This window comes from Capsicum annuum, chromosome 3, assembly GCF_002878395.1.
Source record: "Capsicum annuum cultivar UCD-10X-F1 chromosome 3, UCD10Xv1.1, whole genome shotgun sequence".
Lineage (NCBI taxonomy): Eukaryota > Viridiplantae > Streptophyta > Magnoliopsida > Solanales > Solanaceae > Capsicum > Capsicum annuum.
This window is the reverse complement of record NC_061113.1, coordinates 235,590,104-235,614,371: the sequence shown is the minus strand read 5'-3', so window position 1 is coordinate 235,614,371 and position 24,268 is coordinate 235,590,104. Positions and strand designations below refer to the sequence as shown.

The 24,268-nt window shown below is 36.6% G+C and overlaps 1 protein-coding gene across 4 annotated transcripts; it reads left to right on the top strand.

The window, feature by feature from the left end:
- The first annotated feature begins 930 nt into the window (after positions 1–930).
- LOC107862902 (dual specificity protein kinase YAK1 homolog) lies at positions 931–22,582 on the top strand. 4 transcript variants are annotated; one of them, XM_016708611.2, is made up of 18 exons: positions 931–1,722; positions 9,916–10,115; positions 10,840–10,993; positions 11,085–11,194; positions 11,292–11,361; positions 11,458–11,561; positions 11,624–11,702; positions 11,780–11,820; positions 12,398–12,520; positions 13,596–13,746; positions 16,884–16,998; positions 17,119–17,201; positions 18,839–18,913; positions 19,308–19,382; positions 19,472–20,268; positions 20,632–20,793; positions 21,498–21,787; positions 21,978–22,582. In XM_016708611.2, the coding sequence occupies exons 1-18, from the start codon at positions 1,549–1,551 to the stop codon at positions 22,052–22,054; spliced, it is 2,880 nt and encodes a 959-aa protein (XP_016564097.2). In that variant the 5' UTR covers positions 931–1,548; the 3' UTR covers positions 22,055–22,582. The 4 variants fall into 4 exon arrangements, with proteins under 4 accessions (XP_016564097.2, XP_047265510.1, XP_016564096.2 ...); XM_016708610.2 differs by having other exon boundaries at positions 993–1,722; positions 11,606–11,702; XM_016708612.2 differs by having other exon boundaries at positions 994–1,722; positions 11,458–11,540.
- The last annotated feature ends 1,686 nt before the right edge of the window (positions 22,583–24,268 follow it).

Genomic DNA, 24,268 nt, shown 5'->3' with positions numbered 1-24,268 from the left:
CATTTATGTTCGCATGTTAAGTTGACAAGACGAGCCCAACTCATGCTCTTCAAGCCCAAGGTCCACTAGGTTTACTTGGAGACCAAAATACCCCTTAAGCCTTAGCTCACACCTATATAAAAGAGGTATTGACCAAAGAAGAAGACATACAAAGGAAAACACACAAATACATAAACACAAGCTCTCATCTTTGTTGGTGATCCACAAGCCTTTCGCATATCAAGAAGTCTTCATCTCCAAGTGGCGAGCAACAAGTTTTCATACCTTTGCAATTGTGATAAAAGTTGTGCTCTGCAATTCATGGTTCAAGTGGTGAGCCGCAAGTTTTCATACCTCCACAATTGTGATAAAAGTTGTTCTCTACAATTCATGGTGAAATTCAAATAAATATCTTGTCGATTCAAGATCAAGGTGAAGAACGTGAGGAGAAGAATGAGAGGATTACATCTTTTTATTTAAAGATTTTATAAAGATTGTAATCCACACATATTTCTCCCGTGACTCGCTATTTTCCTTTTTGTGAGTGTGATTTTTCAGGAAAGAAACTTAGACGCTTACGGACCTTCAATACAATTAAAGAAAATATCCATATAGTTGATAGTTACTAGTAGAGTATATGTTTTAGACTCGTATTAAACTACAATTATTATTATTATTTAATATTATTAATTTTTTACTCCAATAATAAGTAAATATAAATAGTACTCCCGCCATTTCATTTTACTTGTTACATTTTATTTCATAAAAGTCAATTTACCTATTTTTTAAAGCAAAATTTAATTAATATAGTGTAATCAAGAGATCACCACTAACAGAAGTACAAAATAAAATTCTACCCATTATACTTATAATGAAGCCCTTCCTCAAATACCATGCATAACAAAAGCTCCGGTATACTTAATTGTTTTTTTCACATTTTAAAAGTGAACATAGAGAGTTGACAATAAATGCAAAATAATCCAAACAAGAGAAAGCAATAAATGAGAAAGTAAGAAAGATAATTACCAACTTAAATAGTGCTAATAATAAAGGATTTACATACATAAACTTGGGTTTTTGCCCCACATCTCATCAGAAAAAAAAAGAAAAAAAGAAAACAAAGCTGAAAAATCCCAGGAGCAACCCCAGCGCCGGTGGCTTTTGCCCTCTCTTCCCCCAAAATTCACTCATTCAACCCTCCGATTTACTCAAAAACTCCGTCAATCTCCATTTCCTTCGTTCTCTACGCCCTATATTTCCATCAGTTCCGTCTCCGCCCCGCCCTTCTTCGCTGTATCAATCATCAATTTTGATAAAGACGAAATTTTTACCGAAAAGGGGGAAAACTAAATCTCTGTGGAGGAATGAGTTGAAAATATTGGGGGATGGATCTGTTGATGATGAAGATCATGTGGTTTTGACTGTTGAGGAAAGTGGGTGGTGAATGAGGATGGGATTAGAATCTTCTGGAAGATTAATGCTGGGAGGTGTTATTTTGATCCGATGATGTGTTAGATTTTTTTTTGTTTGTGTTGTAAGTTGTAATACCAGTAGTGTTATTAAGCTTTGATGGATGAGGCCAGTGCTAGCTCCAAGGCCGTTGATTCATCGGAGTTGGCAATGGATGGAACGTTGTCAGCAGCGCCGACATGGCGTCCCAGTCAGCGAGTGCTTGGTCCTTATTTGCCCGTTGTTCAGGCAAATGCTAACCCCCAAAGTTTGCGGGTAGTTGTTAGAAGACCTGTAAGTGCTCCTTTTCCAATGCTATTCTAGTTTGTTTTTGGTTTGTTTACTTCATTTACTGCGTTCCACTGCATTTGGGTGTTTCTTGATTGGGGTGAGATGAAATTTTGTTCATTTCTGCCTGCTGAATTTTGAATTTTAGCAATCTTGAGCTGAGTGTCTATCAAAAACAGCTTCTATATCTCTAAGGTAAGGTTAAGGTCTACGTACACTCTGCCCTCCACAAACTTCACTTTGTCGGACTAATTGGGTATGTTGTTTTTGTTGTGGTAGCAGTTAATGAGTCACCGAGAGTCAAATGTGGTCCGGTTCTTCCCTGGGCCCGCGCATAACGGGTGCTTTAGTGCACCGGGCTGGCCTTTTTTAGAAATTTGTAAGTAATTAGAGTTGAATGTTCATCATATCCCTCATCGTATGTTAGTCTGAAGCAGTCTTGTTTGTTCTGTCTCTTTCCTCCAACCTTGGGTCAAAAACAACAAAGAAAGGAATTCATTTGAGGCAAGTCAATCTAGATGTTGGGGTGCACCAACGAGGTAGGTTAACCTAGATATTGGTAGTGCACCTAGGCAGGGCTTCAATCATAGTGTGTGTTGCTAGTAATAAGAAAGAATGTTGGTCAATTTGTCTTATGGGCTGAATGTAAAAACTGATAGCTGAAGCTGCACCGCTGGGAGTTAAAGAGTCCACTACATGGATTGTTTAATCCGCAGCATTATCATGGGTGAAGGGATGATAACTGTTTGGCATATCAGCTCTAATGAGGGGTGAGTTCGGGTCAATGTGTTTTGCTGACATCAGCAATAAGGTTACTGACTATTTTAATGGAATGTATGCTATATTTCCTCTTTGAAATGGAATTTTTAGCCGTATAGCGATTGGAAGTGATGCTTCAACTCTCGTTCCTACAGTTTGCTTCTAATCATGGTTAATGAGTTGAGAGGTGTTTCTACTCCCTTACAATATGCCCTTTAAGGGGTGTTAATTGTTACCTCCTCCTCCTCATGAAAAGGAAAGAAAAAGTATGTAATATTTGTGTAGACAAAAGTTCACATTTTTTTTTTTAATCAAGTGATAGATTTCATTGATAACAATAGACAAAACTTCACATATAGTTAACTTATACCCCTCTTAACTAACTTTTAATAGCTATATTTTGAAGGGGAGCCTTAAAGTAACTGGTAAAGTTGTTGCCATGTGGCCAGGAGGTCACGGGTTCAAGTCTTGGAAACAGCCTCTGGCAGAAATGCAAGGTAAGGCTGCATACGATACACCTTTGTGGTGGAGTTCTTCCTTGGACACTGCGCATAGCGGTAACTTTAGTGCAACGGGCTGCCTTTTTTTTTTTTTTTTTCAGTTAGTGATTAAATGTATTTAGGATCCTAATATACAATGTTAATTAACAAACTTTGTTGCTATTTCAGATGCATTTAGAGATAAAAAAGGAAAGGGGAGTGATTCACTCCCTTTATTCTCTCCAACATCCCCATTATTGTTGAGTATTAAAACCTAAATTTTGAAGATTACGTGTGTAAGCAAATCCGAGTATCATGAATGTGTTGCTACCTATTCTAATTTGTAATACACAATGTATAAAAACCAGTGTATGTATATAGAAACAAAAACAATTATACATATATGTATATGCATAGTATATAAATATATACAAATGTGCATATGTGTACATACACAAACACAGAACAGATGTATACTCATACGTATATGCATAATGTATATGTGAACAAACCCATAACAAACTTATATACATATGTATATGCATATGTACATGCGTAGCAACACAAAACAAACTTGTATACATATATAGTTATACAAAAGTATACATATATACATCAAAAACATATACATTCACATGTATATCACAAATGAAAATACCTTGAAATTAAATTTTGTCAGCCATTTTAATCAAGCATAACAATTACTTGAAACCTTAATCAACACTGCAAATATGGAGAAATTGGACGAAAATTGAAGCCAATTGATGAAGAAGAAGAGTGACTTTACATAAGATACAATTGTTGTAGTTCGCCGGAAAAATCCGAGGCGGAGTTGGTTGTGGTTCTCGATAGAGGGACTAGTTCAAGTTGGATTTATGGGATTCGCCGGTTGGGTTTTTGGGAGAAAATCAGAGATGGGGTTGGCGGCAGAGTGTTTAAGAACGGGGGATAACCCTGTGCTACTTTTAGGTGAGAGAAAAAACTTTACTTTTAATTAGGTGAGAGAAAAATCTTTGCTTTTAATTAAGAGAAAAAAGTAAATTAGTTAGGTGAGAGAAAAATCTTTCCTTTATAAGAAATGGTATGTACACTACTTTTATTTGTATATGAGGTCCACATTAAAAATTATAGTTAGAGAAAAAAAGTAACCATATATAGTAATTATTTTATTCATTGACCATGATAGGTAATTATGGAGTCTTTTTATCCACACACATAGTTTTTCCATAATTATAAGGCAATCTTGGCCGTATGAATGGTATACCAAAAAATGAAGAAACCTACAAGATAAAGTCCTCTCTAAACGACACCCAATCTCTATACAAACAGGAACTACAACACCCAATCTCTATACAAACAGGAACTACAGGGTGCACCAAAAAGAAAATAAGGAATCAAAGACTACTTCCCAAATTAGCAAAGCTCATCTCCACCCCTTCAAAAGCTCTCATATTTCTCTCTTTGCAAATGACTCACATTAGAGCAAGATAAGTGACATTCCACGCCTTTTGCCTTTTTCTTCTTGCTCTGCTCCTCCAACTGAACATCAACTCCTTCATAGATATTGACATCACCCAAGAAACACCAAACCATCTGAAGATATCTCACCATAACCTCGTGGCTAATTTGCAGTGTAACAAAATATGATCCACGTAATCACCTGTCTCCTTGCAAAGGAAGCACCAACTCAAGCATACAACCTTTCGTTTCTTAGATTCTCCGCCGTCAAGACTAACCCTCTAGTAGCTAATAACACGAAGAAGCATACATTTCTCGGCACCTTAGGAATCCAAACAAAACCATATGGGAATCTCTCATCCACCCTACTCAAAAGCTTCTCATGAAAGGAATTAACAAAGAACACTTTCTTAAAAAGAGAATATCCGAAACTAGCATGATAAGTCCAATGTTCAATAATAGAATCAATTGGAACATGCTTATCGAGGTAGCCCCTTCTTTCGAAAAAAAGATAGCTGTGCAAACAGGTGAACTCTTCTTAGCTGTTACTAGTATCTCTCTTGATGAGCAATTTTTCTTGTGGTTAGTTCCTCAAGTTAGAGGGATAACCTCGCAATATTTGGTTTCCACCTATCTCTTAGTGGCATAGGCAACAACACTCTGTTGCAATAGAACCAATGAGAGGAAAGTCGAGGGAGCTAGTTTCACAGGCAGTGTAAACATATCTAGAACAGAAGCAAACATCTCTTGAGTTCCACTTGCCATCTAGTACCCTACGTGCATTCGGTTTTGTGCCACGTGTTTGGTCTTTTCTATCAAAAGGACTTTCTTATGATCAGGAAATTCCTGAAGGCGATAACACTTGGTTTGAAACTTGGTGAAAAATGGGGCTACTCGTCTACCCTTCTCTACATCAAATACCAGGGTTTTATTGGTCAAGGAGTTTGAGTGTGTGACGGGGACCTAACCCACATGCGATGTGTTCTTATCACTAAACCAAAGTCAAAGAGCAAAAGCATTTAAAGTATTGAAATTTCAATTTTAATAAGAAACATAAACATGCAGGAAGTCTGTTTTCATTTATTGATTGATGTTAAGTGGGATATGAAATTGATCTATTGTCTACTATGAATCAAGGTAATGGTAACAGGAGGTCGGGGTGTTCACGGTTCTGTTTGGATCGATTTTTGATTAAAACCAAAATCATACCAATTTAATCGGTTTTAAAATTTCTTAAACCAAACCAAACCAAATAAATAAAAAGCCATCGGTTTGGTTCTTGTTGGTTTGATTCGATGTTTCGGTTTTTAATTAGTTAATGATAAATTGATAATAGTAAAATAATGGAGACATGGGTGATGAGACAACTATTTCAAATGAATATTAGAAATGAACATATTTCTCTTTACTATCACAAGATGAAGGTAGATGAATTCTCTAGTAGGTTTTCAATACTATTTCGATCTTTTTGCATGTTAAAGTTAACATAACAAAAATCAAAGGGCAATACATTGAAGAGTAGATGGATGTTTTAGCAAAGAAAATTAAAAATCGACAATATAGAAGTTGACTAAAATCAAATTAATAAAAAAAGATATAAAACGTTTATAATTATTTATGGAAAACTAATATCATTTATTCAAATAATTATAAAATTTATTTATATAATTTATTGGTTTGGTTTGGTTATTTATTCAGTTATTTTTTAGTAAAACCAAAACCAAACAAAAAATTATCGGTTTTTAAAATTTAAAACCAAACCTAACCAAACCAAACCAAACCAAACCAAATGTCGGTTTTTTTAATCGGTTTGGCTTGGTTTGCGGTTCATTTTGGTTTTTGACCAAACCATGAACACCCCTAACTGGACATGTTAATTGGAGGTGTGGCGTAGAAGATGCGCAAACCTGAAAGGAGGTTGTCAATTCAAAGCATAAATGAAGTAGACATGGTCATTGATGCAAAAAATGTGTTGTTTATGTGGAACTATAGTTGTAGCATGGATGAATAAAGCTGGGTTATAAGTCAAGGTCTGATCCACAATCACATGTGCTAGGCTATTAATAACCTTCGACTAGGCTTTCTTAGGCCTATCCAGAAGTCTGATGTCCCATCTACGAAATGTCTAATTCTTAGCTGAAACTCTATTTTGTTCCTATTCCCTTTCATGATCAAAGTCACAACTTTTGAAATAGAATAAGCCCACTTGACGAGAATAGGTCTAGTTCTTCCAACATTTTTGGATTGACATGAAGTTTTCCTGTTGTGTTATCTAGGAATTTGTTCAGAAATACCGTGATAAAAGAAACGTAAGAGTTTTTCACTAGGTATTTGACTAAATTGGATCGCCCAACGGGAATCTCATTTATTTTGTCATTGATAGTTCTCCCTCCATGCTCATAAGTACTCCCTTTATCCCAATTTAAGTGTAATAGTTTGAAATTGGTACGGAGTTTAAGAAATAAAGAGACTTTTGTATCTTGTGGCCTTAAATTTAAGGTGTGTATAGTCTTTTAAATTTTGTTGATGTTAAACTTACCATGTAAATGGAAACTTACTAAATATAGAGACACTCTTTTTGGGTCATGCCAAATGATAAGACACTTAAATTGGGATGGAGGGAGTAGTAATTTTGGGACGGAGGGAGTGGTAATTTTAGAGACTGATTCATGAAATCCCGGTAAGGCCACATGGGGTTTTATTCTAGGCAAACAATACCTTAATGCCATTTTCAACAATCTGTTAACTTCCCTTTAACAAAGAGGCTGGTATAACTATTTAAGAAGTAAAAGCAATTTAGCGGTGGAGTCCTGTGTGGGTGAAAAAACTCCGGGCCCAGATGGTTTCACTTTGGCTTTTTTCAGCATTGTGGAATACCGTCAAAATCGATGTGATGGATTCTATTGCTGAGTTCCCAAATAGTGGCGAATTTGAGAGAGGTTTGAATGCTTAGTTCATTGTCATTATCCCTAAACGGGAGGGTGCTATGAGCATGAAAGACTGATGACCTATTAGTTTAGTTGGAAACATCTATAAGATTCTTTTTAAAGTGCTTTCTATCAGACTTAAAGACGCTGTTGGATGAGACGGTTTCTACTTTATAGAATGCTTTTGTGGAGGGCAGACAGTATTTGGATGCAGTGTTGTTGGCTAATGACGTGGTGGATTTTAGGAGAAAGCAAGGAGTATTAGGTGTTTTGTGCAAACTTGACCTTGAAAAGGCAGACGATCGTGTGAATTGGAAATTCTTAGATTCCATTATGCTTCGAATGGACTTTGGGGAGAAGTGGAGGAAATGGATCTACTTTTGCATTTCTTCGGTGAGATTCTCTGTGTTGGTGAATGGTAATCCATGCGTTTTTTTGGAAGCTCGGGGGGATTGAGACAAGGGGACCCTCTATCATCAATGTTGTTTATTTTAGTATAGAAGCCCTGAGCAAGATGATGAATAAAACTGTTTTGGGAGCCTACTTGAAGGGTTTTGATGTTGTGGTTGGGGGAGTAGGGACAATATGAGTGTTGTTTGAAGATGATACTATGGTGTTCTGTGATGCAGTTCTGACCCAACTAGATTATCTAGGCCAAATTCTCACTTGGTATCAGGCAGTGCCGGGAGTTATAATCAATTTGAGGAAATGTAGATATATCCTATAGGGGAGATGAATGATATTGGATTACTTGTTTGAGTTTTGGATTGTACGATTGTGGTTCTTCCGACCACATATCTTGGAGTACCATTAGGTGCTCTGCACATGGATCATACTGTGTGGAATCTAGTTATTCAGAGGGTTGAGAAAGACTAGTAGGGTGGCAGAAAAGATTTTTATATAAGGTTGGGAAGGAAGTGCTTATAAAGAGGACACCTTCTAGGATCCCCGCTTACTACTTGTCTATGTTTCTTGCTCCAACTGCGATCATTGAAAAGTTGGGAAAGATTGGGATGCGGCGGACGGGGCGAAGAAATTTCATTTGGTGGGGTGGGAGGTTGTCACATCTCTTTAAAAATGGGGAGGTCTGGGAGTTAAAGATTTTAAAATCCTTAATAAGGCTTTATTGGGCAAATGGATGTGGAGGTTTAGGAAGCTGTATGGAAGGGGGGGGGGGGTAGGTGATAAATATGGGATTAAGGATGGGGATTCGAAAACTAGAGATATTGTTTTGCCTGATTATTTTGTAGAAAATATCTCATTCATGGTCGGAGATGGGAGGGGAGTAAATTTTTGGGGTCATAAATGGTGTGGGAATATAATTTTGAAAGATGAATTCCAGAGTTTGTATAGAATATCTTTTCAGTAAGACTTGACAATTTAGCAAATTTGGAGGTTACAAAGTCGAGAGACTTTTTGAGATTTGAGATTTAGAAGAGATTTCAAGATTGGGAAGTGAGTGAGTGTTTCAAAGATTGATAGACTTACTTCATAGGCAAATCAATCTGGTGGATAATCCCGATGTGTGGTGGTGGCACTTTGGAGGTCGTGGAGTGTTCTCTGTGAAGTCTTTCTATGAGAAAATTTTGATTAGAGAAGTGGTTGAGTTCCCATGTAATGCTATATGGACTCCAAGTGTTCTGAAGAAGGTATGCTTTTTTACTTGGCTAGCCTCTGGAGGGGTGATTTTGACAGCAGAAAATCTTAGAAAGTGGAAGTTTGTTTGCGTCAGTTGGTTCTTCATGTGCAAGGGGACGGGCGAGGACGTGAATCACATTCTTTTACATTCCGGGCTCACCATGAGATTATGGTGGGATATGTTTAGATGGTTTCACACTTCTTTCATAATGCCGAGAACTGTGGAAGAAGTTCCTTTGCCGAAGAAATCACATCACCTAACTGTAAGGAAAACTAGAGTCATCAACATCTTGAGACGCTTTGTAGAAACTAGGTTGTTGTTGTTGAGGTTATTGTGCAGATTTTTGGTTGTGAGGAGGTCAGGTGATTTTTTTGGAAATTGAGGTCAGGAGATTTTCAATGCTACATCAAGGACCAATTGCAATATGCACCATGGTGGTTACTAATAGTTTTAGCGGCATGAAGCGTTGGAGAAAGATTACAAATGAATGTCAACAAATATGATAGGTTCCTCATTTAGCACTGGTTTCTACATCTCTATTGGCGTGGAACATTAAAAAAGAAATGGAGGCTACTGTTTGTGTTCATCAGGACATGATCAAAAATAAATAAGCAATTTACTGGGAGCGAATAGTGTAGATGTGTAATATATTTCATTTTTTATTGCGTTTTGGTGTAAATTTCACTCAAATGATGTACAGGTACCTGCTCATTTGATCACTGTGTGTTCTCCAACTTTGTAATTCCACCTTTTCTCTTTTTACATCTGAATTTCAAATAAATTTAGTTTGTGGGCTTATGAAAATCATCCGTCATCTTTGCAATTTTTCTTTATCATTATTATTTATTTATTTATAGTTTTTAATGAAGCCCCTGGAATCTAAGTCTAATTATTAATAAAATGGTTTTTTCATCACACAATGATCTCAAAACTGCAGTTGGTGGCGAGGTTAACTAAAGATATTGTTGAGACATACCGCATGTGCAATCCTCAATTCATTTACTCCGTAGAATTGAATCCAAAGAGATTCCTGACATCCCCATCGGTTGGCGTTTTGAACGATGGCCACGATAATGCAAACTCAGACCTCATTCTTTCTGTCAATCTCGAGTTGGTCAATTTGGAGACAAAGAGAAGGTTGGTTATTTATTCCCTGTTACATAGTTTTCTATCATGGTTTTTTTGGGTCCTACCTGCTCTTTGCAAGGATTGATGTGCAAAACCTTGAGAGGAGGGATTCATTCTATATTTCCCCCCTGCAAAAGTCTCCAAATTGGGTAAATCAGAAATATTTTGTAGTTGTCTCATTTTAGCAATTGAATACTTCTTAGCTGTACGCTTTTATGCTAAGTTGAGCAGACTCTTCACATTCGATGCTGCACCCATGTCGGATTCTACAAAAATACACTACTTTTGGAGAATTGAACACGCACCTGTTGACATTTTTGAAGAGCCGGAGCAACATAGTTTTTATGTACGTTCTGGTGAAGTGCACGTTATTTATGTGACACTGCTTTGCTTTTGCAGGCTTAGCCTGCCTGAAAAAGTAAAACAAGAAATGTATCTGACATTTCTCTAAGATTAGATTACATAAACAAGAAAATAAAAATATTTGATTATCTACTTAACACATGAATGTGCATGCCTTTCTCTTGTTTATGAGTAAATGTGTGCCGTGTGATTAGTCTGAAGTGCTTTCCTAGTCAGAGGGCAGTCATTTTTATGATTATCTCCACGAAACAATTTGATAATCACTTAAGTTTTATTCTCCTACATAGTTCATTCTAGTCATAGTTTCCTTGTATATCCTCTCACTTGTCACAAATTAGACTATTGTTTTGTTCTTTTTTGCTGTATGCAGGTATGTAGTCAAGGATATGCTTGGCCATGGAACTTTTGGTCAGGTTGCTAAGTGCTGGGTTGAAGAAATGGATGGATTTCTTGCTGTTAAGGTCATCAAGAATCAACCAGCCTATTATCAACAAGCACTTGTTGAAGTTTCTATCCTGACAACAGTAAAAATCACTCAGCTGGTTTTCTATTTTTAGTGCTGTCAGTAAAGTTGATGTGGATATCATTAGCTCCGTTTCCTTTTTCTTTTTCCAGTTAAATAAGAAATATGATCCTGATGATAAGCACCATATTGTCCGGATCTATGATTACTTTGTATATCGACGTCACTTGTGCATTGCTTTTGAAATGCTCGACACAAATCTGTAAGTTGCATGAGAATCAGCATTTTAAAATGTTTCGTGTGATATCTATAATCAATTACAGACTTCAACATTCTGATTGATTTAACTAATTTTCCAGGTATGAGCTTATAAAGTTGAACCATTTTAGAGGATTGTCGTTGAGCATTGTCCAATTGTTCTCGAAGCAGGTAATTGGTTTCTGGTCTGAACATAGAACGTCTGATGACGGCCACATCTGTTTGTGTGATAAAGTTTATAATAACTTTGCCCTCCATTATGCATAGATATTGCGTGGATTAGCACTAATGAAGGATGCTGGTATAATTCACTGCGATCTGAAGCCTGAGAACATTCTTTTATGCGCAAGGCAAGCTTCTGAGAAACCAAGGTAGGCGATATCATTATGCTTCACTATCTTTTCATTTCATTTAGTTTCTTGCATCTTGTCAGAGTGAAGCCAGCTGAAGTAAAAATTATAGACTTTGGATCAGCATGCATGGAGGATCGTACTGTTTACTCGTATATCCAGGTGACCTTTGCTTCTTTCTATTAAAGTTTACTTGATTGCTCTGATATCTCTTAATTTACTAATATCTTCTTATGCAGAGTCGGTACTATCGGTCACCTGAAGTCCTACTTGGATATCAGTATCCTGGAATTATTAGTTAGATCCTACTTCCTCGGTTCATTGTTTTCTTACAGAAGTGCTTGCATGAGGCTGCACCAGAATTTGACTGCATTTGGGTGGGAAATTTCTTATAGTAACTTTCATAGGCTTTCAGTTAATTAGTGAAACGGTTTTTGTTCAGCTTTTTGTGGAAATGTGATTTGAATGCTTTCCATTCTTCGTCTTAAATGTGCTAAGTTTCTCATATTTGCCAGTAGAATCAAAAAGCATCATGTGGGCATTCTCTAATTAGATAAATTATAGGAGAAGCATGCCATTTTTCAAATGAAGGTAAGTCCATGTCCCCACTTAACCTTCTGCAACTATCAGTTCATTGTTTTTGGAAATTTTGCTATAATGTTTAAAGCGAGCAGTTTTTGTCCCCAGTAAGGACATCAAAAGTCATATGTCAAAAGAGCTTTCTATTTTTGCAGTCTTTTACTATACTGGGACAATCACAAATGACGAGCGTTCACATTTTATTTCCATATTGTGTTTTACCTTGTCTTTGGATTTTGTTATGGTTTTATGTATTGTATACCTTAGTCTTTTCTCAGATATACCACTGCTATTGACATGTGGTCATTTGGGTGCATAGTTGCTGAATTATTTCTAGGACTTCCGCTGTTCCCAGGAGCTTCAGAATTTGATCTTCTGAGGAGAATGATTAAAATACTTGGGTAAGCTTCTTTCCCATGCGTTAGAAATCTCCCATTTCATCTTACAATTTGTTTCCATATATATTCACAATTTTTATATAGTCAGTTTGTGCATGTCTTGGCTTCATTGCTATTCAACTTTTTGTTTCTTTTTTTTTTTTGGTCTTTGCTTTATTGTTTTTACAGTTAGTTTTTTAACAAGGAAATTTTACTCTTATGGTATCAAAACTTGGATATTCTATAGCTGATTTTGAGTACATGACCCTGTGGAAAACTATAGTAGTTACCTTGTTTTGATGGTTTTATGTACCTAGTAAAAGGACGGTAAGATTTCTCCCGGGAAGATTGGATCAATCATCCTGATAGTGGAGCATGTGATGGGTTATACTGAAAGAGCTGGTCAAGGGCGTGCTCATTATTAGTGGATTTATGAGTAGAGAACATTACTGATTGAGGACTGGCTAGAGATTGAAAATAAGAAAAAAAGAAAGTTGACCCCATTGCAAGGCATTTGCAATTCTTAGTAACTGACAGAACAAGCTAGTGCAGCTGTCATATTCAACAGAATCAGACCTAAATACTAAAATAATGTCGGGTAAATTTCAGCTAGAGTTCTTAGGAATGGCTTATTTCAAGGAATGCTAGTGTCTCTAATAGGTTATTTTTTGGAGATCAGTTAAATTGATGAAGATGCTCAACACTAGAAACCCAACTAGAAATATGTAGGATCTTTGACATGTTTACCTTGCACATGGCTCCATTGTGGGATCTGAAACATGTTAGCTTACATGCTCTCAGAGAAGGTGTCACGAGGTCTCATCATCTTCTTGAAGCTTTTACACCAAGCCCTTAATCCCTAATTGGTTAAGATTCTTGTCTTCACTCTTTCCTTGATCAGCAGTGCAGTTGCTTGGCAAGCTGATGCCTTTATCTTCTTTGGAACAGTTATATCTTCCATGCTAGTTGATTCGGTCATGGTTTGGTTATGAAGGAAACATTTTGGCTTGCTCTTCTGTTCATTATGTTGGCAATATGTTCAGGTTTTCATGTATCAACTCCAGTAGCTTAGTTGAATATAATTTGAATTTTTGTGCAGGGGGCAACCCCCTGATTACATACTAAAGGACGCCAAAAATACCAGCAAGTTCTTCAAGTTTGTTGGGAGCATTAATCAAGAAGAGTATGGGCCAGGTCCTATGGGCAGATCTAGTGTTTATCAAGCTTTGACAGAAGAAGAATATGAAGCTGTAAGTCAATGAAATTCAGAATTGATGAACTGTGAAACAGGGTCACTCCCATGGTGCTGGAATCATACATTTCTTATACTTGAAGATTTGGATATTTTTCTCAGTCTCTAGTTTTTCTAGAATAATTTCTGCTGGTAGCCTTTTGGAGATCAATTTTTTATATGTTGTCTTTTGGGAATTAAATTGCAGCCAGGACATGGCAAAGTTCTTTTGCACCTGAAATATCAAAAATACCAAGATAGAGGAAGAACATTAATGAGAAGAAACAAGCGCAGAATGTGTGCATTATATTGTAAATATGCGGCACCTTCACGTGTTTTAAGTAGCTTTTACTATTGATTTTGCCTTTTTGAAAAAAAAGACCTCTTATTACCATTGATAGGTGCATAACCATGACTTTCTAACCTTTTATGGGTGCATGTTGCTTATACTCATGTTATTGCACCTATATAAACACAAATGATGATGAATGGTGATTTTCAAGAAGATATCCTAGATTCCTAATTCATTTTTGGTAGATTGCTTGTATAGTAGAGGTTTCCCCATTATTAAAATTTATCTTACCAAAGGAAGAAGTTATCCTAGTTAATCCATTTTCAACTTCTTCTTAGAGAAATGTCCATTCTTTGGACTAGTCTACTTCTATCACGAGGCACACAATTAGTTTCATATCTTAATGCAATGATGGTCTTGTTCGTACATTTAAAAGCCTCTGTATATTCAGAAGCATGCATATAAGTTGCTTCTTGACTAGCCTAAGCTCAGTATGCACACAATTAGGCCTTAATAGATTCTATATTGCCATTTAGAGGTACTATCTCCTCCTGGAAAGAAGCAGCTGCAGTGTCTTTGATATGCAGTACTTCAGAAGAAAGAATGATCCTGTCAGTAACCAATACTACGAAAAAACAAATTCAAAGGCCAGCTCATCCGCAGAAGCTTGTTCTTTCAGAGTTTTATTCCGGTGTCTGAACATTATTTGTCTATGTTCTCCAGATTTGTTGCCCTGTCTAGAATTCCAGCTTAATGGTGTTTAATTAATTTTATAAGTTCTGCCTTTTGCAGAAAATTGTGAGGTGTTCTATTTTTAGCATTTTGAGCTTGTTTACTAGTTGCTTTACTGGAAAGATTGTTGATTTCATTTTTGGTTATATTCATATGGTATCCTATATATGGGAGCATCTGTGAAAGCAGATGGAGATCAGTTTCTTTTGCCGACTTTTCTGCACGCAGTGTATGTCTGGATTGTATATCTAGAATCCTTACTACTTCTGACTGATTGGAGTTTGTTGATTAGAAATCTTTCAGCAATTTCCTTTATGGAATCGTATGCAAATTCAATCCCATGTTTACTCTGCAAGTCTAAGAGGTCTCCAATTTATTGTTTCACCTACTTAGCTTGAAACTTAGGTTGTAAAGCTAAAATTGAAAGGGTCACAATTCAGAAAATACCCCTTGAAACACTGGAAGAGGCATTATATATGAGCTAAATTACCTGAATGAACAAATCAGAAGCTGGGAGGATGGAACCCGAAGTCTCAGTTTATTTGATGATGGATTTGATCAGCATCCTTGCTTCCATTGCCACAATGTTGTGCGCATGAAGGTTTCTAGCAGGCTAAAGTGTTTTCTGGCGGTTTATGAAACAGTCACAGTCATCACTATTCTTGTAGCAGAGTGAGAAAGATGTTTAACATTCAACATAACCAGAGGAGGAGCCAAATTACCAGGTGTCGGTTGATAAGTGTTGAATTGTGTGACTACTACATCTAAAGGCTTAAACTGTTAAAAGGGGTACTTTCTTACTTATTTATTCTGCAACTACAAGTATTGAGCTCGAAACCTGACTGGTAATGGTAAAGTGTGTGTTACTTTGAGGTGGACTATTATGAACACTATATACGATGCCTGTAAGTGATTCCAATAGACTTCATAGGTTGAAAGGACAAATGTTCTTCAATAACCATGAAACTTGTTTTGCTGTGGCTTGTGAGATTTGTGTTATAAGCAAAATTAGAAAATAAGGAATGGGAATATAAGAGTCTATTCTAGCATGACGGATCTTTCTTGATGGTCAATGAGGTCGGTGAAAGCTATGTGAAACCAGGGTTCAAATTCTAACCGAGATATAGTGAATTCTCTCCATCTGCCTAAGTCTTGAAGGGTAGAGTTACCCTGTATCGGTGCTTTTGGAAGGTAATAGATACCCGGTGAAATAGTCATGGGTAAGGGCAAGCTGGCCCCGGTACCATCATTGTAATATATACACACGCACACATTTTTATAAGAGGACAATCTATATATGCTACTCAAGTTTACTGACATTGCAGTAGGGCTTGCTTTGCATGTCTTTGTGCTAAGACATCAGCCATTTTCTTTTTGAATTTGAATATGGAGAAGTGACTTTCAGATGTTGGTTCCTTTCATACATCTAGCATTTTGGCCAGCTCTCTTAGACCTTTCTTTTGGTTGATCTTCACCTGGTCAATAACTCATGTAATGAAATAATTCTGAAGTGTAGGAGCTCCAGAAAACTATGAAGACTTGAATGTGGAAAAGATACAAGTTGTTTTTCAGTCTGATAGTCGTGAGGATAGCTGTTGTTGACTTTAAGCTCTTTCCCTCTAATTTCAACAATGTTCTGTTGCGTGTAACAGTTTCAAGTCATTTCATTTGTGAGCATTCTTGAATCTGGCATGTTTACATCATTGAAGTAATTCAGCATCTGATATTATAACTTTGCAACTGATATTTATCTGACTTCATGGAATTTTTTATCCAAAACAAGCTTTACAAGAAACCAGTTTCTGGGAAAGAGCTTTTACTTTTGTAATCTGCTTTGAAGAATCTGTAATTGCTACTTTGCCCTTGAGGTGCATAGAAACAAGATATATTATCTGCTTATTTTGTGCTGGATGCTATCTTTAAGCTCAATTATAGTTTGAGATGTCCAAACAACCTCTCTTGAAAATTCAGATAGTTTTAATTGAACTTAGTGCAGTGTGTAGAGATTGATTCTTTCTTCTATGAATGGCTATCTCAGTTACCAATGCTTCTTTACAAGTCATATTACAAGATAGTTTTGAACTGCTTGCTCATTGTCAGCCGCTAATGACAAGTTACTGCATTTCTCTCAGAGAGAGTCCAAAAAACCAGTAATTGGGAAGGAGTATTTCAATCACATGAACCTTGAAACCATAGTCAGAAAATATCCTTACAAGAAGTCTATGGGAGAGGATGAGTTTATTAAAGGTTGGTAGTCATACTTTTCAAGGCATAATAAAGCCATAAATACAGTATATAATACATACTAGTGCATGTTTACATATTTCTGAAGAGTTTCTGATGCTTGAGAAAATTTTATTGTTGCAGAGAATCAAATCCGATTAGCACTAGTAGATTTCTTGAGGGGGCTTGTTGAGTTTGATCCAGCTAAGCGATGGTCACCTGTACAGGTTGCTTAGTATTTACTTGTAGAAAATGATTTTCTTTCTAGTTTCTGTTGAACGATATGTTTGGTGAGGATTTACTTCCCTGATCATGCTGTGTTCATTTTTATATGATCATTAATTTTGGTTGGTTAAACATTTCAACAGAAGGAGGGTGTGTTTGGTATGAAGGAAAATGTTTTCCACGGAAAATGATTTCCTGGAAAGGGTTTTCCTATAAAATAAGTGTTTTTTACTTATTTTCCAGTGTTTGATAAGTAAGCAGAAAATTTTATTCCAAAAGCATTTATATAAAATATGGACAAACACTATAGGGTGTTGGGGATGGGGGTGTGAGGAGGTGGAGGTGGGACCTATGGAGGCGGAGTGGAATGGAGGTATTTTGGAGGATGCTTAGGAGTGGAATGCCATTGATTGAACTTGTTTTTACTACTTCCACAAGGAAAGTCATTTTACTCATTTTTAAGGAGTTTGTTTTTTCTAAAGAAAATGTTTTTCAAAATTTTTGACCAACCAAACATGGAAAGATTGAAAAACATTATGTTATCCTCCATTTCGAATGCACCCTAAATTGCGAAGTCAAAATTCTTTAGTATTCTTTAGTAGTTGTTTATCTTACATTGTAACTACTGTCATAGGGAGCATATTTTGATTATCTATAAGTAAAAGATTTTAAGCTTAACATTTTTCTCTTGTTTGAGACAAAATCAGCCATTGAGAGGAAATGGATCCGATTCTTTTAAGAAATAATTGATTAGAATACGAATAAAATCGAAGATCATTTATGATTGAGTGAGGCCGACTTATAGAGATAGGTGCAAGCTTGATGAGATTGAGCCGGGACACAAATGACTATAAGGATTGAGGGATAGGGTGCAGACAGGAAGCATAGCTAGAAAATGCAGGCGTCTGTGGGCTCAGTGTGAGTTAAATTAAAAGGAAATTTTGTGTATATAAAAAAAATATTCGTGAACAATGTGAGATCATTTAAAAACGAGTGACTTGGTTCTTGATGCAACAAGTTGGGCAAACCAATTCTTCGTTGTTGGTTAAATAAAGCAGCTGACTCTATTGAATTGGAGGACTCTAATGCTCTCTCACATAAATTCTCAATAGTTCCACTCTTCCTCTGATCATATCATTGTAATTTCTGGAAACATAAGCGCCACAGCTGCAACTAAAGTTGTCATTCTCAAAGCAGGTGCTTGAATGCATATTTTTGTAATGCAGGCAGTTGTATGCGCTCTAATTTGTACTCAGTCATTGTTTTTGCTGGAGGTTTTTCCTTGAGCTTGTTTGTTACTGTGATATTCCTTGGTATAAAGTCATTCTGTCATCCTGCTTTTGGAGAAATCTTGTGGTGGACACCTATCTCAAGAATAATTAATAAGAACTTTCAGCAAGGCCTCTACTGGTGAAAATGAGCCATTTTGAATCAGACAGGTTAAAGTCAAATAATTATCTTAGGGCAAAAGGTGGACAAAATATTAGAAGTCAAATAATTCTCCAGATAGCACCATTAGTTGAGGAATAGAGAACTTAAAGTTGATTGCTGATAAGACAGAAATTTAACAATCGTCCTCTGCATCTTATGTCAATCTTTCAGATTGCATATTTTAAGAGATTCAAATATTGTGCTGTAGGCATCAAAGCATCCTTTTGTGACTGGGGAGCCTTTCACATGTCCGTATAGACCTGCACTGGAGACACCTCGACTGGTGAGTGGATTATTTTCTGCAGTACCAGGAATTCTTTTTATCTATATGATCTTGAGTGTTTTTATATCTGTTTCATATGCTTGTCAGTCCAGTTTGTAGGAGTAACCGTGTATTGTAACTTGAATTCTAAATTTCTTTCGTTAGCTTACTTCATTGTTGCACCCTGTGCTCATCTTAGTTTGACAAAGAATTTGGGTCGTTCCAGATGAGCTTTTGCTCTCTATGCTTATGTATGAATTGAAGTTTACAGTTTCATTTTGGTTTCTCTAAACACTGGTCATCCTCTTCGCTTTGCTTGAGTTGTACTGATGCACTTTTCTTGTTAATGGGCTTTCAGAAGATGAGGTTATACAGAACCATATCTGATCTTCTGACTTATTTTCGTTTCTTACAGCCCGTTTCTCAGAATGTTAAGGTGGATCATCACCCAGCTGGGGGCCATTGGTTTGCTGCTGGTCTATCTCCTAATGTGAGCAAATTGCCGTACATACACTCAGTTAAAATATGCCTACTTGTTATCTTCGATAACGTTAGACAGGATTTTGCATTGTCATGCAGATTTCAGGCAGAAATCGAGTTGCAGTGCCTAACAGCCCTCATTATCAGGTTATGCAATATGCACATGTAGGTAGCTATGGTAGCCTAGGAAGTCATGGAAGCTACCATGATGGTGCTGTGCTTGGTAGTAGTTATGGGAGTTATGGTGATAGCAGTAATCTCCATGCATTTTATTCGCCTGCGGGTCCATCAGGGATGCATCTCTATGCACAGAATGGTGGATCAATTCTTGGAAGCAGTCCAGACACCAGGAGATTTAAGCAGCTCCCCCATGGGAACGGACTTGGTGTCAGCCCAGGAAATTTTGTTCCTATGTCTCTTGGAACGAGCCCTTCGCAGTATACTCCTCCTAGCATGTATAGTCAGATCTCCGCCGGTTCTCCAGGAAATTATGGTCCTTCGTCACCATCGAGGGGTAGTTGTCATGGATCTCCTTTAGGGAAGATGGCAGCAGGTAGCCAGTACAATAGAAGAAAAGGGTGGGGATATCCAGGTAGCTATCAGTCTCAAGAAATATCATCATCCTCTCACTGGCAAGGGCAGGTTGCAGATGGCAACAACTCTAGCCAAGCCAATTCTCCAGTCTTTGGTGGCTCTCTAATGCATCTACATGGTAACTCAAACCCCAGACAACAAGGATCAAGCAGTGTGAATGTTGGTTTCTCTAATGCACATAATATTACAAGTTCATCAATGTTGAGTGGGCATGCACAATTCCAGAAAACCCAGGGTGTTCTTGATAAACCTGAGGCTAGTAACTCATTGCCTGATCCTGGTGATTGGGATCCCAATTATAGGTAAATTACGGAGATGCATCATTTAATAAAAACTGACCTCTTTTTGAAATTGATACATTACAGTAATTGGCTGTATCCTTACTTTGTATCTTTCCATGTTTTTGACATCTTAGGCTCTAATCTGTCAATTTTATTCTCTTCACTGTCGAGGTTCTCTTTTTTTTTATCTTTTTCAATAGTTGTGGTACAACAAGAAACAATTGTCTTCTGTACTGGTTTAAATTGAAGCCTCTTTCTTGAAGTTCTTTTGGCTTGTGCTGTTTATTCTCTTTCATGGATTGTCCTCCTTCAATTTTTGAAATTATTGGGTCTCCCTAGTTCCATGGTAATAACATGTTTGGTTTTGACTTGTCCTTTAACCAGTGAAGAACTGCTTCTGCAAGAAGATAGCTCAGAAATGAGCAACTTAACTTGTGAATTCTCCAAGGGGATGCATCTTGGTCAAGCTGTGGCCTCTCAAGAACCATTTACTGGAGTGAGAAGACCAAACCAGATCTCTAATTTGAATCCCAGTATGTCTCAGAGGTAAGTTCTAATTATAATTTATCCTGAAGGATACCCTTACATGTCTTCACATCCCTTTTCTTTTTTCTATATGCATTTTTTCCGTAGTGTCTTATTTTATGCGGCAAAACATATCTGGTCCATCCCTCAGCATGTCTGCTTGCGTAAGATTGATGTTCTATCAAGGCAGTTGAGACTTGTTTGTTTTCCCTAAGATAGTGGAGGCTCTGATTGCTAGGCAACTCACATCTTGTATCTATTTAGCTGAAAATAATTTTTTTGATGAAATAATGCTTCAACATTGACTTCATGCGTCAGATCTTAGGACTGTCATGGATTTTCTGCTTTCTTCCTCGTCCTAAAATGTCTTAGTTTGCTTCTGCATGGTTTTCCTGTGAAGTGGTTAAAATTAAGGAGTTCAGTTTTTTTCCCCTTTCTTTTTTCAAATGTAGAGTCACATGTTGAGTTTTTTAATTTTTAGATAGAGAAGGTTGTGCTGAAAAGTATTAGTTGGTCTGACTTAACATTTGTAGCATATGATGTCTAGAAATTTCTCTAATAGGAAAATGGACACTATTAGGGGGTGTACTGCTTGAATTGTTTAATTGTCCTTACTTTCTTTCATGGTCGTGTTTCAGCAATTGAGCTCTTGTTTTCTTTCACTATTTCATGCATCTATAGTGCACCAGCTTCCCTGTTTTTTCACTATTTCTTGCATGATTTAGACCTATGGGGCAAACTCAAGCATTTTTAACGGGAGAGGTAGGAAGCCCTCCTTCAGGTCATGAGCTGCATGGTGGATATATGCACACCATGGCAAATCCATCATATTTGACGCCTCATTTTGCACAAATTTCTCCAAGCCGCTTAGGACAGCAGCCACCTCTCCATCGATTTAACCAGGGGAGAGCAACAGGTATTCATTACAATGAAAGTCATGCCAAGGTGCAGTCATCTTATTCTACATATAATGCGGATACTTCACTTTCTGCTGCAAGGAATGGTGCATCATGGGGTAAAGATTCACTAGTCTCTTCTACTCTGGGTTTGGTTCTTTTCTCCTTTTGTATTTAGTTGCATCCGCTAGAGTTAAAGCGTTTCTCCTTGCTCATGATTTCATTTTTCAAATCAAACTCTTAAAGAGTTGGTTGGATAGGTTTTGACATGTTTCCAAAGTTCCAACCACAACCTTTGTGCTGTTGTAGGACGTAGAGGCAGCAATCCTGTTCCAAACATTCCACCAACTTCCCGGACAAGAAAAGATTACAAAAGGATTGTCTAACTTTTTGTAGCCTTCATCGGGGGTTAGTGCAAAGAGCAGACCAGACAAGTGGAAAAAGTGGTAAAACTTGCGTTACAAATCCCCATCAATGTCATTTTGTAGTGCTTGATTACATGTTAATGGTTTAACGCCACCATGATCTATCTGGTCACGCCTTCCTGTCATCGCCATGCTTGATCTCCGGGATCTTGAATTCAGCTTTTTCCTCCGGTTCCAAAGGGCTAACAGATATGGACGTCAGCTCCCTGGATGTAGTTCATTGCAAGAGAACTCCAACCGGTTTGCCTGTTAGTATCGGTGCTCCAGGGAATTATAATTATTTATTTGAACAAAGCTTGGTTGTGTTGAGTAGGGTGGTGAATGATAGTTTTAAGGTTTATTTGTTAGCAATGTGTCTGTAACCTAAAACCAGGGATCTTGATTCCTTGTAAGTTGGATATTTATTTCAATATCCTCTTAACAGATCAATGTGACTGCTCATAAATTAAATGGAATGACGTGAAGAAGCTTGGGATTTGTGTTTCTTAATTGAGTGTCACGTCATTCACAGAAATATAAATCAATGTTCACTGCCGAAGCTATAAATAAATATGACGGTTGTAGTGGATGTCAGTGTTTGTTGTAATCAATGATCTTTTCCATTTGATTAGCATAAAATCAAAATAAGATTACTACCATCTGTTTTTGGTTTTCCATATCAATAATATATCCTGCGCATCTCGATATAAGTTTCTTGTGATTAATTGTGACAAGTGGAATGCATATTTCAAGGCATAGAAAAGACATCATCACACCAAAGGTAGACTGAATGTGTCAATATCGCAGTGAAGGAGGAGGAATATATCAACCAATTTAATGAAGCATAAGTTAAACGGTATATAATTAAAGCATAAATAGGAGCGTAATCTTGACACTAAATTATAACATTGACGTTAAACTTTTAAGTACACAAGTAAGCCCTTTTAACTATACAAAACCTGAACAAAAAGACACTTCGATTTTGCAACTACACGCGTGTACCTCACTTGCTCTGACGTGGATTACTAATCCACTTGTATGGTGCCACCTAATAAAAAAACACATTATAAGTATGATCTTTAACTTTGTCGGTGCATAAATAGGTCCTTTAGCTATACAAAAGCTGAACAAAAAAACCCTTCAATTCCAACTCGGACGCGTGCTATTTTGCGTGTACAACACGCGTTTTGCCACATAGGATCAGGGTGTTTATTTATTCAGATTTTGAATAGTTAAAGGTCCTATTTATGCACTGTCAAAGTTTAAGGTCAATGTTATAATTTAGTGTCAAGTTTAGGATCATATTTATATATTATACCTATAATTAAAGATAGATGAGGGTCTGTCGGAAACAACCTGTCATCGGTTTACTTATATTCAACCTCCTCACTTCACTGTGAGATCTGGTGGGTATGCTTTTGGGGTTTTTTTTACATGGATGGATTTTGCAGCGATAATTTTGGAAAAGGGAACTTGGCTACGGAACCGTAGTTAAAAAAAATTCAAATTAAATATATGATCAAATACAATTCCATTTTGTTTAAACTAAACTACTATCTTCTCTTAAAAATTATTATTCACTTCATTTTTATGAAAGTCAATTTGACTAAAATCTGAACCTAAATTTCATAAATTAATTTAATATTTTAAATTTTAATTTTGAATATTTAGAACGATATGAAAAAAGTTGTAAGTTGCAATCCTTCATATATTTATATGATAAAAAATATCTAAAAATATATCTTAAAATGTTTGTCACAGTTTATGCAGTTTAATTCTCGAGAAGTTTAGCCCATACACTTACCGAAAGCTTGAAAAATTTGGACAGGTTCGAAATATACTTTATTTGCCAACAATAGTTGTCGACTATTGATATGACATATATTAAGAAGCAATAAACGATAGCAGTGACGGAGCCGAAATTTTCACTAAGGGATTCACAAGTGAACGTACAAACTAATCGAAGTGAACGATAGAGAAAATTTTGTTATATTACCTTTTAAACATAATAAATTAAATATTTTTAAAAATATATTGAATAATGAATAATATCTAATACTAATAAAAAAAATATTTATTATTTTTTTACACGGAAGACCTATTTATTAATATTGTGAACAACTATGGGGCTCCCATCGAGCCGATGACGAAATAAAAGGTGGCTAGAGGGGACCTCGATTTGTGAAATACTGATCC

Excerpts from the sequence above, each read along its gene's own strand:
- LOC107862902 (XM_016708610.2), top strand. The coding sequence starts at position 1,549 with ATGGATGAGGCCAGTGCTAGCTCCAAGGCCGTTGATTCATCGGAGTTG. Across the intron at positions 11,821-12,397 it reads GAAGTCCTACTTGGATATCA|ATATACCACTGCTATTGACA; the intron begins GTATCCTGGAAT and ends GTCTTTTCTCAG. Across the intron at positions 20,794-21,497 it reads AATCCCAGTATGTCTCAGAG|ACCTATGGGGCAAACTCAAG; the intron begins GTAAGTTCTAAT and ends TGCATGATTTAG.